We start from the raw sequence: 27,287 nt of genomic DNA on the forward strand, positions 1-27,287 counted from the left end.
AGGCTAGTGGCTACTGTCTGTGCTGTTAAGTGACTGTAGGGGGGGCACACTGCATGCTGATGCTGTGCTACTCTGCTCATTAAAGTGACTCCTTGGGCAGTGCAGTACCCCTCTGTGTATACAAGCACTGTAACTTCTTGGGCATTAGCCCGCTATGTGTTTAAGCACTGTGACTCCTTGGGCAATAGCCCTCTTTGTATACAAGCACTGTGACTCCTTGGGCAATAGCCCTTTGTGTATACAAGCACTCCTTGGGCAATAGCCCTCTGTGTATACAAGCACCGTGACTCCTTAAGCAATAGCCCTCTGTGTGTATAAGCACCGTAACTCCTTGGGCAATAGCCAGCTGTGTGTATAAGCACTGTGACTCCTTGAGCAATAGCCCTCTGTGTGTATAAGCACCGTGACTCCTTGGGCAATAAATAGCCCTCTGTGTGTATAAGCATCGTGACTCAATTGAGTAATAGCCCTCTGTGTATACAAGCACCGTAAATACATGGGCTATAGCCCTCTGCGTATACAAGCACCGTGACTCCTTGGGCCGTAGCCCTCTGCGTATACAAGCACCGTGACTCCTTGGGCCTTAGCCCTCTGCGTATACAAGCACCGTGACTCCTTGGGCCTTGGTCCTCTGTGTGTCCATAACACACAAGTACTGTGAATCAGTAATGAGTGGCAATGTTTCATAGATGTGTTTTAAACTGCGGTGTCTGTGCCGCTGCTCTGTCCCTTAGTAACCAGTCAGCTCACTGCAACCTTTGGCCAATAATGGTGAAAACAATATTTTGAGCTGAGAGGTGGTCTAAATTGACTGTAAATGACTGGAAATTAATGTTATTGGGATTAATAATACTCTAGGACAAAAAAAGCCCAAATTATGTGATTTTAGCTTTTTTTTTTTGTAAATTTTTGTAAAAAAATCCAAATCTAAATCCAAAACCAGTCACGGCAGGTTTGACAAAGCCAAAGCCGGACAACGAATCAGAACCAAATCCAAATCCAGCAAAAATGGTCCAGCGCACATCCCTAAATTTACACACACACTGCCCCATAACCATGCACACACAAACTGCCCTATAGCTGCACACAAACACTTCCCCATAGCCGCACACACACTGCCCCCACACACTAGCTGCACACACACACGTTGCCTTACTGGCACGGACACCCCTTAATGACAGATACCAATTTCTGACACAGACCGCTTACTGACACTGATACAGACACACTTACTGACACAGACACAATTTGCTGACACACAAACACTTACTGATATTTTCTAACAGACACACTTACCTACACAGAATCAACTTACTGACACAAACACACTTACTGACAGGCACCACTTACTGATCGATACCACTTACCGACACACACACACACTTACTGACACCACTCACTGACACACACTGTCACTGACATAACTTACTGACACACACACTTACTGACACAGGCTTACACCCCACCCTTCCACACGGACTATAGCAGGTGGGTCCTGGAAACCAACCTGCGCCCCTCCCTTCTCCAGCAGGGTGTCTAGTTTGTATGTGTGCTCACCTGTCTGCTTCTCAGCCTGGCAGCGCGCTGGTAGGTACTGTCACCGTGTGCAGGCAGCCTCTGTCCTCTTACTGGCTCCACTCAGCAGCAGGGCTGGAACCTTCTGCTCTCCCGATTAGTCCCGCCACATCCTGCTTCCACTTCCTCCTCCTTCTCTGCCTATGACTACTGCGATCTGGCGTGTGCAGGTCCCCCCATTAGGCCTGGCTGGGGCCGGCTGAAGCTGGGAAGTCGCTCCCCTCCCTCTCCCTCCAATGCACTGCAGACTACAGTGCATGACGTCACGTGGTGCGTGCTGTGCACTGCTCCTCCGGGAAATGTGTAGAGATATGGGTTCCTGACATCTATTCTTGTGGGGCCCGGCCACAGGCCCCTTGGGACCCACCTTGTGGCAAATCCGCCTGCATTAGGGATTTATTTAAAATACGGAAAAAGTCTGACAAATACAGGTGTGTTTGCCAGAGGTAGGGCTACTCCATATTTAAGAAGTCCAGCCAGCTATTGTTATTGCCTTTTATCAACCAGGGGTAGCCTTCATCAGCTACTGTACCTCTGGTGATAGCTTCCCAATTCAAAGCAGTGTTGTGGTGGTACACTTCTGAGGATGGTGATGGTGAGGGACTAACATTAAAATGAAGCAGTGACAAGAGTGGAGAAGTTAGCCAGGATTACCAATCAGCTTCTACGTATCATTTTATAGAATGTACTTGATAAATGCTACCTTAAAGCTGATTGGTTGCCATGGACAACTTGTCCACTTTTTTCTCTGCTTCATACATCTACCCCCTGGTTCTATTGCGCATTCACAGAAGGCCCCATAACCGCCGCCAACTAATACCCCCGAAAGGCTGAGCATCACTCAGCAGCACCTGTCAAACTTTTCTTGTTAAATTAAGGTGATAGATTTTTTATCACTGCATTTTCATAAATAGACGTTTAAAAGACTGGAACCTTCTACCACAACAATATGAGAAACAACCATTCTGGAAATATTGAGTAACAGGCTTGAAACTCATCTGTTCACCACTACACGTGGCTGTAATTAATGTCACTACATCATACTGACTGAATATCACAACGATTTATTCACTTATTTTATGTAATTGATTGTAAAATATCACATGAGGAAAATGCAATATGCAAGTGTTATTGAAATGTATTTTCTGTAAACATCTGATACATGATTGAAAATGAGAATAAGCAGAGCTGCACACTTATTTATGCATTGGCACACGAATACCCTCCTTTTCCTTCCCAACAGTTCATTTTAAAATATTTTTTACTTTCTTTAATCACCTTTTCTCTCTGTGTTTTATTAATTCCCACAAACTATATAGTGGGTGATTGACGGACGGCAGGCTTGAACGGAGCGTTCAGAAAAAGCCAGCCGGGGCCATTGTCTCCATAGCAACCGGTGGTGTGAAGCGGGCGAGCCGTTCAGCAAACGAGTCTCTAGACACGGATTAACCCCTCAAGCACTTATTCTTTGCTGTCCTCAGAGAATAATGCTATCCCTTTTCTGAAACACTTATATTATCTTGAAATAATCATAATGACAATCTGTATTCAGTTTGTATTACCATCATCATCATATCCTATGCTTTGGACTAAGTTGGTGCCCCAAGAACTTATAATTCAAATTTGAACTTAAGTTAAAATTATATGTAAATATTTCAGAGAAAAAAAAATAGATATTGATAATGATTAACTTCACAGCCATCTATTATTATGATTGGTATCATTTTTAATAAGAAGTCATCCAAAAGGTGATCCTTGCTGGTTTTGGTTACTGAGGCTATGGGATATATTTACTAAAGTGAGAGTTTTTAGAAGTGGAGATGTTGCCCATAGCAACCAATCAGTTTCTAGCTATTATCTTCTAGATGGAGTGCTAGATAAATAAGTAGAATCTGAGCGGGAGACATATATATTGAAGCATTAAAATGTGAATAGTATTCGCTGCATAACAATCCTGAAATTTAAATTTAGGGGTCTATTTAGTAAGCAGTGTTAGTAGAAGTGAAAAGTGAAGAGAAAAAAGTGATAAGGTGCCAACCAATCAGCTCCCAACTGTCATTTTTCAAACACAGCCTGTGAGATGACAGTTGGAAACTGATTGGCTGGCACCTTATCACTGACATCACTTTTCTCTTCACTTTTCACTTCTCCTAACACTGCTTAGTAAATAGATCCCTATGTTTGAATGACACTGAAGTAAAAAAAAAAAAAAACATACTCTACTAAACACAGTGCTATTTTTCGGCATAAGTATCTAAAAGTCCAGATCTTTGTCATAACTACAGTATGGTCAGCAGGGCCGCCATCAGGGGGGGACTGCCGGGCCTTGAGTCCCGGGCCCGGAGAGAGCTGAAAGAGAGGGGGGCCCGGACGCAGCGGTGTTGCGCCGGAAGCCAGGTACAATCACTATACATCGCTGGCGGCATGTATGGTGCACAGCCACGAGCTATCCAGAGCACTCAGAACAACAACCAAACAGGAGTGGCCGCTCCTGATTGGCTGCCGGTCCGTGAGCTGTGATTGGCTCACGACCAGCACCATATTAGAATGCCTCCGACGATGCAGCGCTACTGGCAGAGCCACACCCGGGCCCCCTCTCTCTCTCTGCTCTCTCTCTTCAGTCGGCTGCAACTCTGGTTGGCTGGCTGCGCTGGCGCGCAGCTGAAGACATTCTACAGGTACACTACCATTATTGTAACATAATCCCTAAGTTAACTCTATTCTCCCCACCCAGCCGTCCCTGCCCTGTCCACTACTTTCCAGCCATTCATCCCTGCCCAGTACTTCCCCTCTTAGTCCAGCCAGGCTGTGCTGTCTCCCTCCTAGTCCTGCCAGCCTTCCCTGTCCTGCCCCCCCCAGTCCAGCCAGACTTCTCTGCACTGTGCTTCCCCCACTAGTCCAGCCACCCCTGCCATGTCTCCCTCCTAGTCCTGCCAGCCACCCCTGCCATGTTCCCCTCCTAATCCTGCCAGCCACCCCTGCCATGTCCCCCACCTAGTCCTGCCAGCCACCCCTGCCATGTCCCCCTCCTAGTCCTGATAGCCATCCCTGTCATGTGCCTCTCCCCCCCCCCCCCAGAAATCAGGACTCAACATTGCTTTACAGCTTTTTGAACAAATTGGTGTACCACTCTCGGTGTAGCTCCGCCCACCTCTACCATACCCCCCCTCCCCTTCCCGGGGGGGCCCTTGCCTACTTTGTCAGTCCCGGGCCCCATAATTTCTAATGGCAGCCCTGATGGTCAGTAGTAAATCATACTTGCCAACTCTCCCTCATTGTCAGGGAGACTCCCTGAAATAGTAGCAATCTCCCTGTCTCCCTGAAGAGTCTAACAATCTCCCTGATTGCACATTACCCCCATTATGCAGCTGTTATATAAAAAAAAAACACAGAGATTTATACATTGAAATGGGATCATTAGTATCACTTCCCTAGATTGGTTATAATGCACAATGATCCCTATGGCTACATGTATTTTCTGGAAAGTATTAGTGTATTTTCTTCAACAAAAAGTTCGTACTAACTGCTTTGGGGCTCATTAACATTTGCATGTAAGTCAATGTTATGACACACCTCTCAGATGTAGCAGTACACGGCCACTTTACCGCTGCGCTCATAAGTGTTGTTTTCACAATCTCCCTGAAATACTTCTTCAAAAGTAGGTAAGTATGTAGTAAATTTAATATAACTATGCCCTATGTATAGTCGTTACAGATTACAGATCACAATGAAAACTTATTCAAATTAAGTAGTTTTTTTTTCAATAAGGAAAAATTTTAAATTTACTGGTAGTAAAATATTTTGTTTTGGTTTGTTTGCTTTACCGATGTATTTTTTTATGAATACTAAAAAATGGCTGTTTGCATGTTCTGTAAGTGAGACAAGTTACTTTTACATCATCTGCCATGCTCTATCTGTAGTGATTCGCTTAGGATAGGTTGCAGGTGTCAAGGGGATTCTATATTTGTGTTCAGCAGAAACAGCACAGGCTGCTGAAGAGATAATCATTGCTTGGTTTCTATCCAAAGCTCTAGAGTTGAGAGCGGAGGAGGCAGCCTGGAGAGTGTGTGGGTGCAGGACACAAAGATACAAAAGACTTTGCATTTAGAAGACAATAATACATTCTGGTTGTGTGTGTGGTTTACCTTGTATGGTGCATGTCAAGCATTATCTCAGCAGTAAAGCGGTGCAGGTCGGGACCCTCCTACCCGATCACGTCACGTATTCTCCAAGCAGCAGAGCCTAAACAATTTCAAATGTCTATGGGATTTAGCTAGGGTGCCAGAGCAAAGTGGACAATAGTTGTAAGCCATCCTTTTATATCCATCTACTAATTCACAAGCCTCTAGTGTAGTATGCCTAGAGTATATAGGGATAGCAGTTCTAAGTTTGTGGTAGATGACTAGTGTTCCCCTTTTAAAGAAGTAGGAAACCTCTGGCTTGACATACCTGTCTGATTAGGTTAACCCAGGTAGGAGGTGCGTTGATACAGTGATGTTCACATTTAATCTTGTACAAGCTATTTGGCCAGTTTCACTTATCTCTTCCAGGAGTCAGTCTTCTTAATGAATTAAATAATTTCAAAATACAATGCGTTGGAATATGGTCGAATGGCATTGGACAGTTGTGACTTTGGTGTGGGACGAGGTCATTCAGAGCATGCTTGGTCCAGAAGGTCCAAAAATATCACACAAATAAAATAGATGGGAAGTAGTCACAAATAGCACATTGAGATAACATGACTATATGTCTAGTGTGTGCAGTCCCTCTACTAGCCTAATTTAAAAGGGTTCTATACCTAAAAATGAATGGTATACTGTCTGTGGGCGTACATACTGACGTTTTGGGACCCTCTATTTTTCCCAAAACTGCACTTCTGAACTTAAGTCCCACTCTGCGGATGTGCAAAAGGTGACTAGCACCTAGATAAGCTCTACTACCCACAGGCAGTACGTAGTTCTTTTTTTTTATTTCAGTTGGAGAACCTCTTTATGCGAATACAAATGTTGAAGTTAGAGTGCCTTTAAGGAGAATTGTTGAGATTGCTTTTGCTTCTGAATGAATACATCGATCTAAGGTAGAGAGTAGAAGTATTTCTCAAATAGTGCAGGTCTCCTGGGACAAACCCCTGCATTTCTGCTTGTTGGAAGGAAGGAGTGCTTTCAGGAGAATAAATAAATACATACATTGATTGTGGCTCAAGTTCACATTTATTGTCTTCTAATTCAATAGTTCATCAGAAGTTACCTATAGATCATGCTAGCCATTTGTTTTACAAATGCTTGCTTTAACTTACTGGCGCAGTTTAATGAAGGGCGAAGACAAACCGAGCAGCCGGTTTAATCAGTTCAAAGAAAGATGGCCCCTGTCACTGCATAGTCAGGGAAATTAATAAAAGGGTGACACACAAGTTTCTAGTTTAAGTACACATTCAACAAAACGCATACTTATTTAATGCTGAAAGGACCACTAAACCCATTAATTGTAATTTTTATATATATAAACCATGAAGGTAAACATTCCACTACAACTCTGTAATTGTGGCGACTAAATACATATGGCACTAAATACATATTAATATTCAATACAGGTAAAAGATCTATTTCTGGAAAGGTTGACACTTTTGGGGCTTTAATTCCCCCTCGTCCTCCGTCCCCTTCTGCAGTTTGGAGCAAAGTGTGTAAAGAACACATTTCAAAATTACCCCTGGATATACCCTACAGTGCCACTGGCAATGTCCTCCTTATTTATTACTATAGGAGCGCCTCATAGTAACGCAGAGCTCTTGGTGATTAGGTACAACAAAATAAATAATCAACAATTTATTTAGTTTTGATACTTTAAGTATAGCAGCTCCTGAAGAAGAGACTCCATAACTGTAGTGGCTTTCGTTGATCTTTAAAATATGTTCTTATAATCAACTGACTGTTCCATTATAAATAAGTATCTCCCAACTTTGAGAGTTCCTTTCTACCATCTATATTGGAACAACTTTGTCCCACTGGCCAGAGGATGCAAGGTATTCCTGTAGCAGAGCAGTTGTGAATGGACAGGTCTGCGACTATGAAACGGTGTTGGGAGGAGTATAAAGGTGTAGGTAGCCTAGCACCTCAAAAACATTAAACCAATAGACATCCTCCAGCGGTGTGGTCACACGTAGATATATGGCCCTGTCATGATTCCCAGTGCTCCAAAATTCAGAGGTATGTTATTAAAGTGCACAGTTGCAATGAAGATCGTTATGAATCTGCAAAACATGCATGTGTGCATTGTTTTTTGCTTATTTGTCAACCTAGTTCATGCATAGCAGAGATGTGTGTGGAACCAAATGTTTTGATTTTGGCAAAACCATCCTCAAGTGATTTGTTTTGGTTTTGGATTTCTTTCAAAATTGGTAAAAACAGCTAAGATCATGTAACTTGGACCTATTTGTGTTCCTTTAGTAAATTTCTATAGTGTACATTAATTTCCAGTTAATTATGACCACCTCACAGCTCCTGAAATCATGATGGTGGGACTTAAAATGCAATCCAAAATACGCAAGATTCGGTTTTTAGATCCGTGTTCCCAACTTGGCGAGTTGACCCAAGTCTGGACTAGATTCTACTCGTAATTCTAAAGAGAGCTGAGCCGGCACTCGGTTTGACTTGGAACCCCAAAGTTCAGGTGTATTTGGTTTTAATTCTAGAAATGACGTGGTGGAAGGGGACTAATAACAGTGCTTTACCTGGTTTGGTGTTTGTGGGTGAGTTTGTGGGTGAGTTGGGGTGTCATATGTCTGGCGTCTGTATTGTTTTGGTGTTTACAGGCCTTTTGTGTATCTTGTTGTGTAATTCCAGGGACACCAAGTGCAACAATTGTGTAAATTAGAAGAACAACAAAGTATGTATGCGGAGCCAAATAACATTTATTGTTGTACAAGTGTTGAGTCACAATGCATGAAATAGAACACACTGAATGTGATGTTGATAATTAAAAACGTGTTCTCTGGGGGGTAAGTTTAGGGAACCGCTTTCCATATGGTACTTAGTACTTTGTTCCCCTATGCACTTGTAGTGTGACAACTTCGGGTGTTGTGGTTACCTGGGATGTGAGTTTAGGGTTTCTCTTTCTGTATGGTTTGTCCCGGTATGTCCCTCTTGCACTTATAGTGCAGTGACCAGTTGGATATGATGGCTGTACTTCTATTGGCAAAAAGAAGAGCCAGTAGCAGCGTCCCGCATTACACAATCTTACCTGTAAGTCGCAGGGGTAGTAGGCCCCTGTGTTATCCGTGGTGCGTGGGAGCTTTGTGATCGAGTCTGCTGCTCCCATTTGGTTGTACTCACTAACAGTATGTGCAGAGAGCAGTGACCCACGACCTGTGGGGCTCTGCAGCACAGTCCTAGGTTAAGTGTGCAACTTGTGATCAAATAGTCTTAATTATGTTGGGTCTAATTGAGACAATGTAACACTGGTCTGGCGTGTGCAGGGGCAGCATGGCGTCCGCAATTGTGACAAACGCGTTTCAGCTAATCACTGCATCTCTCACAGATGGGAGCATGCCGCAGAAGGAGTGTCTTTATTATCAGTGTATCCAATGGGGGGTGGGGGTGGCAGCAGTGCGAGGAATGGACTGAAAAACCAGATGAGCAGGTTTCAGTGAGGGAGCCGGCAGAATGACTCACCAGGTGGATGTCAGTGTGAAAACTGTCCGGATTGCTATGGCGCCTTGTTGAAATTGTGCAGTGTTGGACCCACTCAACTGCACAAGTTAGCATCTGTATCTCATAGCAATGGGTAAGTGTGTAATTAGCAGTGTCCCCAGAGATCTGCCAAGGCAAATTGGCTTGTCTGCCTTCAATGTGTGTATGTACCTTGGGAGCCGGTGGGTGGCTCCATACGGCTGGGTAATTGGAACATGATGGATGCATGGATGAGGTGGTGATCGAAATAATGGTATGTACTCAACAGATAGCTGCGGTTGTGGCCATGGTGGTGGTGTGGGTGTAAGGGATTTGGGGTGTTTGGGTAAGTGTTGGGGTGTTGTGGTGAGAGAGGGGGAGTTGTGGATACAAACCTTGGATGGTAATAGGATGATTTGGTTTGATTTTTGTCAAAGTGCTAGTGTTGAAATCAATATTGAGGGGTATATTTACTAAAGTGAGAGTTTTTAGAAGTGGAGATGTTGCCCATAGCAACCAATCAGGTTCTAGCTATTATCTTTTAGACGGTGCTAGTTAAATGTTAAGTAAAATCTGATTGGTTGCTATGGGCAACATCTCTACTTCTAAAAACTCTCACTTTAGTAAATTTACCCCTGATTGTCATGGGTGGCCATTTTTATTCCTAGTACCTGAATGGTCCCCTCCTCTCCAGTTTCTCCGTGGTTCTTCTAGTGCTGTGAAAAAGAGGTCTGATGGGTCTGAGTTGTGTTATTCTTTGAAATGCCTTGTTACGCTGTGATTTTTTTGTGTCCAATTCTGATGTTTCGGATGTGCTCATTGATTATAGTTTTAAATGGTCTAATTGTTCTCCCTACATATTCTAGTCCTCATGTACATCTGAGCCGGTAAATTACCCCTTTTTAATTCACATGAAATGTCTTGTTGTATAGTGAAGATCTCATTTGTTGTGGTGTGTTAGTTCTTGTTGTGCTGGTCATGCATGCTGTTTTACAACCTGTGCATTTCCCGCAGTAATGAAATCCTCCTCAGTTTGTTGTTTGAGTCAGTGAGTGTGGTTTAATGTGGTTCTGGATCAATGTCTTTGTTATATCTGGGACTTTTCGAGAATCTTATTGAGGTCCAGATCCTGTATTAGTAATATGTCCCAATGTTTTCTAAGGATGTTTTTAATTCTTTTTGCTTATCTGTTGTATTGAGTATTGAAGTATATGTTGTCAATGGCCTCCCACTGCAGCCCAGCACATATGGACTGCTGTCAGGTAAGAGAGAGGGGGGTGCAGCATTGGTCTCGGCCTGTTGTAGATGGGCGGGATGTACTAAGCATCGCATCCGCGGTGCGGTACATATCGTCTGTCTTCAGGTACATACCGAGGTTGATTACCATGGTATGTAACTAGAAATACGGTGTACATCGCAAAGAACAGTTCTTCTGTTAAGAGCTGTCCTTTGCAATGCCCCTGGACAGAAAGACTTCAGGGTTTAACACCCAGAATCCCCTCTGACGTCCTTCTGCGCATGCGCAGAAGGCCGCAGGCTGCTGGGGGTGATGGGAGAGATCCCTCTCAGTGGGAGCATCACGGAAAGAAGCACATAGGTTTCTATTGGATAACATCACCTGCAGATGGTGTTACCCACAGGGACAAAGCACTCGGAATGCATCACATTACGGAGCTTTGTACATATGGGGTATGCGGTCCCTTTAGTACATCCCACAGTATATGTGTTTGAGTGTGTATATATATATATATATATATATATATATATAGGAATAGATCTATTGCTTTTGTGTGACTCACAACTGACATCTTCTATTGTAAAGCAATTGTGTCTCAGAAACAATGGCGTTTAAGCCATTTTGTTAGTCTGACAGGCTCGCCTGGTATTTGCTGAGGTGTATTCTATCTTATTATAGTGTATTTACAATAACTACTTCAGAGCCTTCTTTTAGAAGTGCCAGGTAAGTATGATCTTGTGATTCCAGTATATGAAGACTACTCTGCTTATGACTTTGTGCTAAGATTATTTTGTCTTTCTAAAATTAATTACATATACTGTATACTCAGAGTTTCAAAGTCTTCCTCCATTTAATATAATGCACTACTCAACAGCCATTTTGCATCTGACATTATATCTATATCAATCTCCATGTAATTCTGGGCCTGATTCAGAGGTGCTCGCGAGCGCTGAGCGCTCGCAAGTGGGTCGATGTTGGGCCAGTGCGCATGCGCACGGCGGACCCGGCTCCGTCGTGCGCATGTGCGAGACCCCTATAGCGACGGGCAAGCCGTCGCTATGGGTCTCGCTACAAAGGGGGCGTGCTGTCGATTGTGAGTGACAGCACTCCCCCTTTGGTGGACGTGCCGGGGGCGTGGCTCTCCAGACGGAGGCGTTCCCATGGGAACACCTACCATCTGGGGCCGGCCCCACTGACATCACAAGTGTTGTCAGTGGGAGTGCTTTTGGCTCTGATAGAGCCAAAAGCACTCCAGGGCTTGCGGCAACGAGACCCTACCACAAGGGTCTCGTCATAAGCCCGATGGTCGCGATGGTCTTGACCATCGCGACCATCTTTTTAGGCACTCGCTATAGCTGTGGGTGGTCACCCACAGCTATGCGAGCGGCCAGGAAGCCGCTCTAAAATTCAGAGGGACGGCACTGATTCAAAGCGAGCGCTCTGTCAGAGCGTCCGACTCTGAATCAGGGCCTCTGTGCGTAGAAACCCTAATATACCAGTAGAAATTTTCTATCACATAATGTTTTTGATATGTTTTGAAAAGTATTTAATCACAGATATTGGTCGGCAAGACTCCCTTCTGCCTGTACTATGGGGTATGCATCCTGCCCACACTCCTCATCCTCTGTCATTTGAATTCCCCTCCTCATCTTCCTCATTCTCTTGCTTTATGTGCTGATCCTGGGGCAGAACCCTCCTCTTAGCACTGGAAGCCATGTTGCTTGCTGGCTCCTGTCCCAGCTCTTGGCCAGCGTGCCAGGGGGAAGTAAACAGGACGCTCCCCGGACTATACCATGACCGTCAGTAACCGGAGGGTGTTCTCACAGTAGGCTGCTTAGTGACAAAGGCTCTGGGGCCTATTCATCATACCTCAAAAATCGATGGAGGTAATTAGGTTTAGAACTCGCATGGAGTTCTACCTAATTACCGGAGGAATTCATCATTCCTCCTCTCCATGAGTATCTGTTCCAAAAAATTGTCATTTTTACGCTGACAGCTTTTCGGCAAATAGATACTTTTCACTCTCTACTCTAAGTTACCGCAGCTGGAAACAGTGCTGCGCTTGCGCTGTTACATTCGTAAACCCAGCGCAGGCGCAGCACTACCTACAGCAGCGGTAAGTTTGTGTGCCCCCCCAACCCCCTCTCTCCCCTCTGCTCACCTCCCCCCCGTCCCGCACTTACCTGCCCGCGCAGCAGCCTCCGGCTCCGTCCTGCTGGTCTGACACGTGGTCTCCCACCACACCACAGTACTGTTTAGAAAAAAAAAACTTTTTTTTTTCTAAACTTTATTGTGTTCTGCTGGGAGAACACTGTGTGCGAGCAACCACCGGAACCAGAGGAGGGACCAGAGCACCGGAAGGAGCTGCGGGGGACCTGTCCAGCTGACCGCAGGTGAGTCTCACCTGCTATTCGCCACCACAGTGGCGGATAGTACCTCCATCAAATTCTGAAAATACATAATTTTTGGAATTTGATGAATACCATAATTTCCATATCCCCATACTAATGTATGGGGAGTGTGGAAATTAACGTAGGAGGACTTAGCAAGGAGATATCAGTGTTATCTCCTGTGCTAAGTGTGTTCATGAATACTAAAATAACGTTATTTAAGGAATATGTCCTTAAAAACTTTATTTTAGTGTTGCTTAATAGGCCCCTCTGTCTCTGTGTCCCAGCACTCTTTGTTTTAATTTCTCCATTTTAAATCAGTGGTATCCTTTTCTTGTGTTCGCTATTCTGTATCTTTGTGAGTACATTTTTTGAGCCGTTTGTAAGTACATGAGAAGTAATAGCAGCCGCTAAAATTCGTGGGTGTGTAAACCATCCTGATAACTTTTGTTATGAATGCCGTGAGTTCACACCTAAAAGTCAAATAAAGCCTATTAGAACCATGATAAATAAGGTTTATACAATGTACTTTGACTGTGCTCTTGGTGACCAGGATAAAATGTGGACATCCCATATTTTTTGAATAACCTGCGCAACTAATCAGACAGAATGGTTGAAAGGAGATCTGATGCCATTTGCTGTCCCAATGGTATGGCGTGAGCCTAAGGACCACGGTACTGACTGTTATTTGTATCTAACTAGTACAGGTATTGCTGGGCATTCCATTAGAACTAAGTGCACTGTCAAATATCCTGAAGTGTCTTCAGCACTAAAACCTGTGCCTCATGGAGAAGGGGGCTGCCTGCTCCTGTATTTCGTGTGTGTACCAGTGTATCGGGGAAAGTGAATCAAGAGATACAGAAATTACAGCATAGTATTACCTCAAATCTCATACAAATCACATCACATCATAGAACAGGAAGAATTGAATGATTTGTTTTGTGACTTGAAACTGTTAAAACAAAACTTCTGGGTTCTAGGATGCAGCAGTGGAACCTTCTTGCTCAATGTACGACAATTTCAAGTTTTAGAAGAAAACCAATGTGGCCACATTTTTTGAGAAGAAAAATGAAATGTGTGTGTGTGATGTTAACGGTTTAATGATTGAGTTTGGTGTTGAGCACAATACTAGTGAGTGATGACTGTTTATTGATTCCTCAAAGAGTAGTGTGAAAGCAGTGTTACTCCATAATGGGAACAAATTCCCTTCAGTACCTCTGGATTATGCAGTGGACATGAAAGAAACTTAATATGGCTGTGTTGTTGTTGGAGGGAATCAAGTATAAGGATCATGGATGGAATCTTTGTTGTGACTTAAAGGTAATTGCACTGCTGTTAGGTTTGCAAGGTGTATTCACAAAGTACTGCTATTTTCTGTGTTTATGGGACAGCAAAGACACTAAAATTCACTATATTACAAAGATGTGGCCAGAGAGAAACCTATGTTGCTGGAGAGAAAAATGTCATGTACACTCCATTGGTTGAGCCGCATAAAATCATGTTACCTCCGCTTCACATTGAGTTGGGCCTAATTAAACATTTTGTGAAAGCTCTAGATAAAGAATGCCAGGCTTTCAGTTATCTGAAGGAAAACTTTCCGAAGTTAATCGAAGCTAAAAGAAGGCATATTTGTTGGCCTCTAAATAAGGAAACTGCTTACAGATTAATATTTAATGCTAAATTGATAGAAATTGAGCCTGCTGCTTGGTCACAAGGCTGCTGTGCATGAATTCTTAGGGAAGAGAAAAAGGCCAACTACATGTCCATCGTGAACGAACTATTAGACACGATGGACAAGAATACGGGTTGTAGAATGTCACTTAAAATTCACTTTTTTCCCATCTAGACGTTTTCCCTGACTACCTGCGTAGTATAAGTGATGAACAGAGGGAACGTTTTCACCAAGACCTAACACTGACCCCTTCACCGCTAATAAGTAGCAACAAAAGTTTACACTGACTGGCAGTGTAAGTGCATCCATTCACACATGCACACAGAGAGTGTTGGAGGAGGTGGAGGGACGGATCTCTGGCCCTGATTCAGAGCCGGTCGCTCTGACAGAGCGCTTGCTCTGAATCAGGGTCGTTTTTTTTTTTTTTTTTTTAGAACAGCCTCCTGGCCGCTCGCATACCTGTAGGTGACCACCCACAGCTATAGCGAGTGGCCAGGAAGATGGTCGCGATGGTCAAGAACGTTATTTTAGTATTCATGAACACACAGCACAGGAGATAACATTGATAGTTGTCCTCCTACGTTAATTTCCACACTCCCCATACATTAGTATGGGGATTTGGAAATTATGGTATTCATCAAATTCCAAAACTTATGTATTTTCAGAATTTGATGGAGGTACTATCCGCCACTGTGGTGGCGAATAGCAGGTGAGACTCACCTGCGGTCAGCTGGACAGGTCCCCCGCAGCTCCCTCCGGTGCTCTGGTCCCTCCTTTGGTTCCGGTGGTTGCTCGCACACAGTGTTCTCCCAGCAGAACACAATAAAGTTTAGAAAAAAAAAGTTGTTTTTTTTTCTAAACAGTACTGTGGTGTGGTGGGAGACCACGTGTCAGACCAGCAGGACGGAGCCGGAGGCTGCTGCGCGGGCAGGTAAGTGCGGGATGGGGGGGAGGTGAGCAGAGTGGGGAGAGGGGGTTGGGGGGGGCACACAAACTTACCGCTGCTGTAGGTAGTGCTGCACCTGCGCTGGATTTACGAATGTAACAGCGCATGCGCAGCACTGTTTCCAGCTGCGGTAACTTAGAGTAGAGAGTGAAAAGTATCTATTTGCCGAAAAGCTGTCAGCGCAAAAATGACAACTTTTTGGAATAGATACATTCATGGAGAGGAGGAATGATGAATTCCTCCATGCGAGTTCTAAACCTAATTACCTCCATCGATTTTTAAGGTATGATGAATAGGCCCCAGAGGCTTTGTCACTAAGCAGCCTACTGTGAGAACACCCCCCGGTTACTGACGGTCATGGTATAGTCCGGGGAGCGTCCTGTTTACTTCCCCCCGGCATGCTGGCCAAGAGCTGGGACAGGAGCCAGCAAGCAACATGGCTTCCAGTGCTAAGAGGAGGGTTCTGCCCCTGGATCAGCACATAAAGCAAGAGAATGAGGAAGATGGGGAGGGGAATTCAAATGACAGAGGATGAGGAGTGTGGGCAGGATGCATACCCCATAGTACAGGCAGAAGGGAGTCTTGCCGACCAACATCTGTGATTAAATACTTTTCAAAACATATCAAAAACATTATGTGATAGAAAATTTCTAATGGTATATTTGGTTTCTACGCACAGAGGCCCTGATTCAGAGCCAGACGCTCTGACAGAGCGCTCGCTCTGAATCAGGGCCGTCCCTCTGAATTTTAGAGCGGCCTCCTAGCCGCTGGCATAGCTGTGGGTGACCACCCACAGCTATAGCGAGCGGCCAAAAAGATGGTCGCAATGGTCAAGACCATCGCGACCATCGGGCTTGCAACGAGACCCTTGTGGTAGGGTCTCGTTGCCGCAAGCCCCAGAGAGATTTTGGCTCTAACAGAGCCGAAATCTCTCATCAGTGGGGCCGGCCCCAGACGGTAGGCGTTCTCATGGGAACGCCTCTCTCTGGGCAGCCACCCCCCCGGCCCGCCCACCAAAGGGGGCGTGCTGTCACTCAACATCGACAGCACGCCCCCTTTGGTGCGAGACCCGGAGTGACTGTTTGCCCGTTGCTATCCGGGTCTCGCGCATGCACACGACGGAGCCGGCTCCTTCGTGCACATGCGCTCTGGGCCACCATCGACCAAGTTGCGAGTGGGTCTGAATCAGGCCCTCTGTTCACACTCTGAAGCTCCTTACAATATTTGGGTGCAAGACACCGGAAACTAACTTAGGCCCTCATTCAGAGCCGTACGCTCTGAGCAGAGCGCACGCTCTGAATGAGGGCCGCCCTCCATAATTATGGAGCGTCCTCCTGGACGCTCGTATAGCTGTGGGTCACCACCCACAGCCTATACGAGCGTGCAGTTTGATAGCCGCAATGGTCTTGACCATCGCCACTGCGAGCCGGAGCCTGCGGTTGAGGTTTTCAACCGCAAGGCCCGGAGTGATTTTGGCTCTATCAGAGCCAAAATCACTCCCACTGACATCACTAGTGATGTCAGTGGGCCGGCTTCTGACGGTAGGCGTTCCCTTGGGAACGCCTCCGTCAGGGAGGCACTCCCACCAAAGGGGGCGTGCTGTCAATCAACATCGACAGTATGCCCCCTTTGATCAGACACAACGAGCGAAGGAAAGTCCTTCGCTCGTCGCGTCATGCGCACGACGGAGCTCCCGCCATCGTGCGCATGCGCAGTGCACAACATCGACCCACTTGCGAGCGGACAGCCGCTTGCGAGTGGGTCTGAATCAGGCCCTTAATCTGAAGATGCTGTCAGTTCCTGCAATCAAACTCCGAAAACTCTCCCTTAATTACACTTACCTGCATGTTCCAGGCTCCGGTGATGTCCTCCATGTCCCCCGGTCAGCTGACATCCCATACTGCACTGGGACCATGTCAGGTGACGACCGGCCCCCAGTGCACCATGGTAGACCAGCTGACCGGAGAGAGGACATCACTGGAGCCCCTAACTCCGGTCCCTGGACTCAGGTAAGTTTGTCTTTTTTTCCAGTGAATCAGCTGATTACTGGGACCGACTCCCGGCTCTGCTGTGCCCATTATAGCAGAGCAGGAGTGCGGTAACCGGAGGAGACCCTGGATAACGCCACCTGGAGGTTATCAGGGCTTTCCCCGGTATATTTTTTCACAATTTATATTTAGTAACTTTGGTCGGATCACATTTCCCATTACAATTATGGGAAGTGCGATCTGATTACTAAAAATAAGTGATAAGTATGGGTTGGAGTAGAATTTTTACGAATTCTACTCCAATTGCCCTGTAATAACTATAGGTGATGCTACAATAATGTGAAAAGGGTGTGAAAACACCCTTTTGCACTTTATTTTAGTAAAAATAATGTTAATAAATAGAGCCCATTGTGTGTATATTTGCCAGTATGCAGAGCTGTGCGCATCTTGTGCTCACCCCCTATGTGTTCGCTTGGTCTAGTCATCATCATCAGTGCTCATGTGCACCAACTGCACCACGGTATACACCTGAACATGTGAATGTACGCTTATATCCAACTCTGAATAGAACACAGATGTGCCTGTATGCCCACACTGAACTTTGCCTACATGAGAACACCCTGTAACAGCCCAGTCTTAAGTGAGGATATGATTAAAATGCACATTACCTGTACTTACATATGGTCGGTTCCAGTGCATGTGCTGTACAAAGCATGCCAAATATGCTCTGCACACAGGAACACGTTTAGCAGACTCGTAGTCTTTATTTCCATGGTCTATATTTAGAACTGCTTTAGCATGTTGCTTTTATTTACATATTAGGATGATCTTACAGTACCTCCAACTTTCCCTCTTTTTGGGAAGAGAGGCTTTGTTTTGGCACCATATCTGCCTGTCTCTATTTCCTAACCAATGGTCTTCTAATCATACTACCAGTGGGGGCAGCCAGGTCGTCTCAGCAGGTGGGTGTGTTGCAGGAGAGCGGGCAGGCAGGTAGGCCCGATCGTCGCTACCTAATACCAGATTATCGATACTGTGAAGCTGGGGTCAGGGCCACAATGACTCGATTCTGCGTGATTCACATAACTGGACCCCCGGACCGCCCACTTTCCCTCATTTCTCCTGCCTTCCTGGGAGAATAGGCAATTATGGTAATAATATACATTTTCTGTATATACAACTTTAGACAAATATTGGAAAAGAGTCAGGCCCTGATTCAGAGCCGGACGTATAGCTGTGGGTGACCAGCTACAGCGAGCGGCCAAAATGATGGTCGCGATGGTCTTGCGACGAGACCCTGCGGTAGGGTCTCGCTGCCGCAAGCCCAGGAGTGCTTTTGGCTCTATCAGAGCCAAAAGCACTCCCACTGACATCACTAGTAATGTCAGTGGGGCCGGCCTCAGACGATAGGCGTTCCCATGGGTACGCCTCCGTCTGGGCAGCAACGCCCCCGGCACGCCCACCAAAGGGGGCGTGCTGTCAATCAACATCGACAGCACGCCCCCTTTGGTGCAAGACCCATAGTGACGGCTTGGCTGTTTTGCTATTCGGGTCTCGCGCATGCGCATGACGGAGCTCCTTCTGTCGTGCGCATGCGCACTAGGGCACCATCGACCCGCTTGCGAGCGCTCAGCGCTCGCGAGCGGGTCAGAATCAGGCCCTCGGTCTCCTAACTGCATTATTATAACAGTTACACAGTGCATTTTGCTAATTTTCTTGACTTAAATGTATGAGCATGTATATAATGAGCTGTCTCATGTGAATTTGCAACAGAAAACCAGTTCTAGTATGTGTGTGTGTCACTCTGAACATAAACCAAATTGAGTCTGTTTACACTAATCTGTACTGTAGGTATCCTGCTTTGGCTACTTGATATGCTGGGAAGGATGTAAATTATCTACTTACTGGATGTGCTATAATGAGCTGCGAGTTGCTACTAACATTGCACTACAACCTTTTCCATGTACTGTATCTCAGGAGGGAAAAGCTTTCTCCCATCTCCCTGAGAAGTTGCTCCCCACATATCATTAGCAGTGCGTCGGTCTCGGCATAGACACACCCTGCATGAAGCAGCGTCTATTGTAACTCCTTACATGCCTGGCTTTCATTAGCAATATTGGAAACAGACCTTGGCAGTGTGTTTTCCGCCAGCTATCACTTCAAATAAATCTTCATTTCTAACCAAGCGAAGTTTGTCTACAGCAGGACCATAAAAGTTCAAGGGACAGTATAAAAATGGATAAAAAACAAAAGTATGTTAACCCTATTAGTACCCTGTTCTCTGACAATAACATGGCCCATTGCAAATCATCTTTCTTTGAAGTGTAAAGATATATATATATAATTATATATAATGTGTCCTGATAATGGGTTGAAATAAACCCGAAACGTTGAACTGATGGAGCTTGTTTGAAGTCTTCTTTCTATTAGATTTAAACCCGTTGAATGCCGCTTTCTCAATCTGGCTATTCTAACTCATGACTGGCACCTTGGTTTTTTTGGATATGTGAACGACTCTGTGGATACTATATCTATATATATATCTCTATCTATCTATATATACAATGTTATGTTATTTTATTCAGTTATATGTGCGAGACAGTCAGACAGTCCTTGGCGGTTTCTGTTAAGTAGTGTCAGTTTGGCAATTTGTCAACTACGTATTCCACAGCGGAAACTTGCTGCGCTTAGTTCCATGAGCGATTTATAATGCAGAGATTTTGCTCTGCTGACAATCACTACTATAAGTATTGAGCATTTCTTTGGCACATGTAAAGTTTTAGAGCAAAGGAAAAACAGTAGCTCCAAGTTACTGCCTAACAGTAGTGAATACGATCTGTGTGCCGGTAATTCTCAAATACCATTGCGTTCCATAGAATTGCATATCTTCCAGTAGTAGTTTATCCGCTCAGCTACAATCTATCACTAGTGACTGCCAGGGTGTCACTGTTGTGACGATAACATTTAGGTGATGATGCAGCGTTAAATGTGAAGAGTGTCTGCTGTGAACTCACACAACAAGCTCATGATAATGCGGCTTTGCGGAGTCATATGACCAAAGAGGGAGGATCTGACAAAGGTCACTAAGGGCATGTTCATGCAAATGTGGCACAAGGCAGACATGCATATCTTTTGCTGTAGAGAGGTACAAGCTAACCCTTTAATAATGACTTGTTGTAGATTAGCCACATATGCTGGCTAGGCAGAGGAGTATGCTTCTCGGCTGCATCTTATGTGTGTTTTTTTCTTTTTGCAAGAACATTCCTTTTTTGCAACCTATGACCATTTCTCTTTCAGCTCTATATGGGCCCCTGTGTGAACATACTATAGTTGTAGTGATGTTTAGCTGGTATTTTTGGTGATGTAATTGATAAAGAAGAAATACTCAGGATATACTTTGCACTTATCCCTTTTGATTTTGCTACCATGCCTATCTATCAAAGCCGTAACAGGGCTTCAACGACGACCTGTGCTGGCCATGACATCATGCCGATGGGGAGGGGTTGCCAATGCCAGTAAGGACAGCAACATCGCCGGAACATCCCAGGATACCTAGGGGTGCTGTATAGGCTGACAGCTGCATGTCCAACTGACGCTCTGGCAGTGCTGCAGCAGTGACACTGGGTGCAGGGTGCCGTTCCAGGCACCCTGCTAGTAAGCTGCAGGGACCGAAGGTGAGCAGCCGTGCAGCTAACAAAGCCGTGGGTGTAACTACAGTCGGTGTAAGGGGTGCAGCTGTTATCGGTCCCAGGGCTGAGGGGGTCCCATCTCCCTTGTCAAAGTTACATGTGTTATATACATTTTTCAGCATTGGTTGGTACATAGGGGCCCTTACAAACCTTTGCTATGGGGTCTTCAAAAATACATAGTTATGCCCCTGCTACAGAACCCTGAGCTTTGAGTGACGACACCGATTACACACCCCTAGTTATCTATCTATCTATGTATGTATGTAAGTGTATTAACCAGGAGTTGTGCTATAAGAACTCCACTCATCAGTTGCCTCCTCTGAGTTAGATAAAGCTAAACTTAAACCATAACATTGGTTATTTCACCAGCTTACGTACTTTGCATGACCAATTTCAGAATGTTACTACAGGTTGAGTCTCTCATATCCAAAATGCTTGGGACCAGGGTTTTTTTGGATATCGGAATATTCCGTATTTTGGAATATTTGCATACCATAAGGAGATATCCTGGGAATGGGACCCAAATCTAAACACAGAATGCATGTATGTGTTATATACACCTTATACACACAGCCTGCAGGTCATTTTATACAATATTTCCAATTTGTGCTCAAACAAAATTTGTATATATACATGAAATTAATTTGTTTCATATACACCTTATACACAAAGCCTGAAGATGATAATTTTATGCAATATTTTTTATAATTTTGTGCTTAAATAATTTGTGTACTTTTAACCATCAAAAAACAAAGGATTCACTATCTCAGTCATGCTAAAAATATTCTGTATTTCGGAATATTTGGATATGGGAGACTCAACCTGTAGTAGTAACCATGATGTTTTCTCCTAAATTTGGTAGTGCTCTCATGCAGAGATGGATTATAGGCAGGGCGGACGTCCAGGGGTCCGCACACATTGTGGGTCCCCACACTCAGCAAACATTGTACTGAACTGGTCCACTCTGGACTTTCCTGTTCCAGCTCCTGGCAGCATCACAGTCTGTCACTCAACAGGTGGAGTTTTGATTGAAGTCTTTCAAGAAGGCGACAGCTTTTCTCTGCCTCTACACTACAGTGGGTGACCGGGCAATGACGGACATCTCTAAGCCCCGCCCCCCTGCGCTGATAATGGTGCGTTTCATGAGTGTAGGGGGACTGGGCTTAATGCCGTGACATGCCCACCGGGTGGGTATGTCATATTAGCCCCCGCCCCTACCCATACACACACGAATCGTGACATTAGCGCGGAGGTGGGGCTTAGAGATCGCACGTCATTGCCCGGCCACCCACTGTAGTGTAGAGGCACCCCTGTCAGGAACATAATGAAGCTACAGGTAGTGTGTATGTTCGCGGTCTCTCTCTCTGTCTTCCTTATACTTGCCTACCTTTAGGCTGTCCCTTCAGAGAAGGGACAGCCTGGTCGACTCTCTGTACACAGCAGGTGGGCGGAGCGGGGGGCCTGGTGGCTCAATCGCGTCATCGTGGCCCCGCCCCCCCGCTGTGCAGTGCCCGTAATACAGGCACTGTACAGTAGGGGGCGGGGCTTCGATGACGCGATTTAACGCAAATCGCGTCATCTGATCCCCCGGACTGCATACTAAGTGGCCGGCAACAGGGGACGCGGGCTGGCTGCGGCTGGTTACGGGAGACTTGCCTAGTCTTCCGGGTGGTCGGGAGCGCAACCCGATTTTCGGGAGGCTCCCGACCATTTCGGGAGAGATGGTAAGTATGGTCTTCCTCCTCTCCCTCTCCCCCTCTCTTTCAATCTCTTCATTTTCCTCTCTCTGTCTATCTTCCTCTCGCCATCTTTCTCCCTACCTATCTCTTTTGCCATCTGTCGCTCCCTCTGTCTCTCTCCCTCTCTTTGTCTCTCTCCCCCACACTCCATCTCTCTCCCCCTCTTTCTCCCTCTCTCTCTTTCTCTCTCTCCCTAGGTAAAGGGCATAGTAGTGGTTGCAGGGGCTGTGGAAATATTATTGGTAGGAGCCCCCACAACTTAGTTGCCCCAGGGCCCCCACAAGCCTAAATCCGGCCCTGCTCTCATGTCAAGCTTGACAGGTTATATTTTGTGGGCAAAATTCCCAACCTGTGCTCTATCTGTGGAGTTGGTATATTCTCACTGAGGCGATTAAATTGTTTAGCCGGCGACTGAGCAATTCAGTTGTTGTTCCGCTTTAGCGCCTCAGCAGGGTACGAGCAACAATGTGCGAGAAACCCCTGGTTAGGGAGCCCTAAATATCAGTTAGGGTGCCCGAACCAGGACTTTGGATGAGTTTAGCCATTTTACACAGCTAAACCCAATCTAATAGAGCATGAAGAGAGCGATAATTAACGAGCACCCAGAACAATTGAATTGCAAAACTGGGTGCTCGTGAATACCTTCCATGCAACACTTGAAGCACCCCACTGTGTTTATATAGGTTTTTTCCAGGTTCTGGTTTGTTTCTTCGGTTACGGGGCATGGGGCTGATGCACATGACAAATATCATTTGTACAGTACTGCAGAAAATGGTTTCATTATGTAAATAATAATATTAATGTATATCTATATCATTAATAAATTTGTTCTCTCAAGCATTATACAGATTCAGATCCGTACAAAGCTTAGGAACGCCCACTGATACCTTTTTATATATGTCCGACGAAGTGCAAAAGCATGACCACTGGGAACATCGGGCAGTCACGCAGCATGTAAGTCAAGTCTGACCAGCCGCAAACACTGCAGCTCTCCTGACACGCTGAGAGCTCTCATGCTGTGAAGGTGATTACAATGGCTAATTTATGCATACCTATAAAACGGAGTTTAAACAGTCAGACACACCTGCGTTAGCCTAGCCACCCCAGTTACCTCCCCCAAATGCTGACTACCTGTCATTCACTTTGCGAGTGAATCCTTTGTGCTTACGTAATCACAAATAAATCGCAGCGCCTCTTTCATGCATGCGCTGTGGCTAACAATCCCTCAATCTACGTAAATATCGGCACTGCGGAAATCTCTGAAACAGGCCCTCAATACAAATGTATAAGAACTGTTATATGTATGTACACACTACATGTTATTACTAACAAATGTGGTCCTGAATTGTTTCTCATTGTCAGAAATGGGCATGGGTTTACTTGTAAAAACTAGTACATTAAATGTTTAGAATTGTCCATCAGTGTTAGATAGTTCTGTGACATCCAGTGACTTCTATCAGCATCATCAATGTAGCTACAGTTTACCCCCATAGTTGCTAACATGCTTTACTGTTAGTGCATTTGAATCAGCCCAAATAAGTGTTAATGTGTATAGCAGCGTTTATTTATAGTATATGTATATGCAATTATATATAAATGTACTAGGAATGAAATACATTGTTTGTAATGTGACACATTCTGTGGGAAATAGAAATAATTTTTCTCCATTTTTGTATTCTTTTCTCATTGCTTTTGATCAATGCTTGTTTTTTTTGACTTGCTGTATGAAATTATAATTTACCCCTCCATGTACTGCTTTAACCCACCGACTTAAAAAAGCGCCTACTTTATTCAGTATCTCACAGTTGATCGGTCCTAGCCCCTCAACCACTTGCTAAGTCCCCCACTGACTGGCTTGTACTTCTCTCCCCCACCATTCTCCTCCACCACCTTAGCCAGAGCTCTCCCCCTCTGTCTGCCAAAGCTAAGCTCATTGATATGCAGGAGGCTTTGCTGAGCAAGGTACTTTTCTCCCTTGGCCGATGCGATGTGGAAGCAGAGAAGGAGGTGATAGAGGAGCAATGACGGCAGTGAGGCAATATCTGAATTTTAAGCAGCTTAACCCCATGATTACCAGATCTGCTTGGAGACACCAAACATGAATGAGCCTCCAGTTACTTATGAGGACAGATGCTCCAATACTGTAACTTTTCCCTTAAACATATATCTTTGAACTAAACTCTCCCACCCATTTTCTTTTGGTCTCTCTCTCTCTCTTATATCATCTTTCTTGAACCCTAAAACACTTCTATTTTTTAGTGTCTTGCTACTGTATATTACAGTGCATCACTACATTTTCTGCACCTGTGTGTTTTTTTGACACGTTGGTCATATACAACAATCCTTACTGCCTCTAACCTGCCAACAATGAAAACCTCAAGGTTAGAGATTACATTTTCAACAGCAGTCCATCCATTCAATCCTGCATCTCTCCTATAATATACATTTACTTACTGGATTGTTTTAAAGTGAAACTAAACCAGAAAATAATGTTTGTATATATTCTAAAGTACCATAATCTTGTGTGTACTTTACTCTATGAATAAATTTTTTAGTTAGGAGCAATGAAATCAGTTTTTTTTCAAACTAGATTGTACTTAACAAAATAGAACCTGTCTTAATATTTTTCCAAATCAGTGGCTGAAGGCAAACACAACTTTATCAAAGTTGTCAAACATTTTACTGTGAATGTTAGTTTCCCTGTACATTACATTGAACAGGAATATAATGATAGTATTAGTAAATACAATGCATGACTGCATGCATCACGGGTCCAGTATGTCACTGCTATTGTAATTGACGGTTTATGTGGCTGTGAGGTTGGAAGGATGGCGCTTTTCAAGTACATGACCGTTTTTAAATGAACAGATACAATGTTTTGCACACAAAAATGTAGGGGATGATTTAATTACTAACTTGTAGCAATCCATACATTGAGCTCTATACATTTTAATTGCATAATAGACTTTCCTGCCTATAATCATTTCATTTTAGGTAGCGTTCAAAATGTGACCAGGGAGTTTACACTGCTGGCAATATGCAGGTATACAGTACACAGTGCTCCTGGAGCAGGAAGCACCCATCTCACTATCTTTTTATTTATTTTTTGTTAGTTTTTATTTATTATATCCATTGTTACAAACAATGAGCTTTTCAGTCTCGTTGCCTCTGAGATACATTTCTCATTTAAAGAAGCAGATTCTCCTTTTTAGCAAGTGGTTAAGAGGTCTATTCATAATAATAATTAACGTTTGAACTCCCCGTGGATGCCAGAGCAAATTATCATTGAATTGATGTTACTGTCCAACGTCTTTCCCTACTATCCACGTGGATATAGATGGGGAATATAAACCTGTGGCGAGCAAAACGAGCCCGTGAGGAGACAAACTTCTTCTTTTGATGGCCTTTATGGGCATGGAACCACACTTCCACCCTCACTTCACATCACTTCCAGGTACAAATAATGAAGGGGATCTATTCCTTACCTTTCACTGCTCCTTTCGGAGCAGTGATAGTAGTGCGCATGCGTGACCTACAGGTCACGCATGCACACAAGAGCCCCAACGTCCAGCAGAAGGATCTCTCTTCGCAACCCGGGACTCCTTCCCATGGTTATGGAGCTAAATTTGGGCCTCCTCTCCTTGCTGATCTTTACCCTATCCCTGGTTTTACCATATATCTGATGAAGGTGCTATTGCATAAAAACTAAAGTGTATACGTCTTCTTTTTGAAAAAAATATACCGTATCTTTTACACATTGCACATTGTCTTCTGCTGGGTACACGCTGGCAGATATGTTGCCTGTTCCATTAGTAGTGCACACGGTATGTCTGTGAACAACGTCGTTCACAGACATATTGCATCTGCAGCACAGCCGATGCCAATATATCTTGGAGATATATTGGCACGTCTACCTGTGTGTACGGGCAGGGGCGTTGAAACAATTTTATGTTGGGGGGGCAAAATAAAATCCTACCTGCACGACCCACCTCCCCCCACCCTCATTTTTACTCATCTCTTCCCCTCCTACCTCCCTCTTACCTGGACGGCATGCCCCTGATCGTCCATGGCCATCGTGCCTCTCAAAAGTTTGGGGAGGGGGCGTGTCCCCCTCCCCCCAAATCCGACGCCCATGTGTACGAGGGCGACCAGCCGTACACTTGCTACATGGACCCCCCCGGTGACTGACATCTCAACTGGGTGGGCAAATTTAAATGCCCGCCCAGTTGTGATGTCAGCGCAGAATGATTGTTAGATAGTTCGGCCATGTGTGTACCCAGCTTATGTTGTGCAACACCTGTTTCATGTAAATGATGATAATCATCATAATAAGGAAATTAGCTTTGTCTAAAACATAGGGGTCTATTCATTAATACTAAAAATTGTA

The 27,287-nt window shown here is 44.8% G+C and overlaps 1 protein-coding gene across 3 annotated transcripts in view; it reads left to right on the top strand.

Annotated features, from left to right (window-relative positions):
- LOC148529030 (single-stranded DNA-binding protein 3-like) overlaps nucleotides 1-27,287 on the top strand; it is a 551,001-nt gene that overhangs the window by 390,178 nt on the left and 133,536 nt on the right. Inside the window, exon 1 of one of the 3 annotated variants that reach the window (XM_088468946.1) lies at nucleotides 19,636-19,724. The exons of 1 other annotated variant lie outside the window; for it this stretch is intronic. Coding sequence is in view for 1 of the 2 variants with exons in the window: in XM_088468945.1 (XP_088325071.1) it covers nucleotides 20,564-20,617 (54 nt within the window). In the remaining variant the exon portion in view is untranslated. Of the gene's footprint in view, nucleotides 1-19,635; nucleotides 19,725-20,522; nucleotides 20,618-27,287 lie in introns of those variants that run through there. One more of the 3 variants, XM_088468945.1, reaches the window with a different exon arrangement.

This window comes from Taudactylus pleione, unplaced genomic scaffold, assembly GCF_031769625.1.
Source record: "Taudactylus pleione unplaced genomic scaffold, aTauple2 ptg000087l, whole genome shotgun sequence".
In the NCBI taxonomy this organism is placed as follows: domain Eukaryota; kingdom Metazoa; phylum Chordata; class Amphibia; order Anura; family Myobatrachidae; genus Taudactylus; species Taudactylus pleione.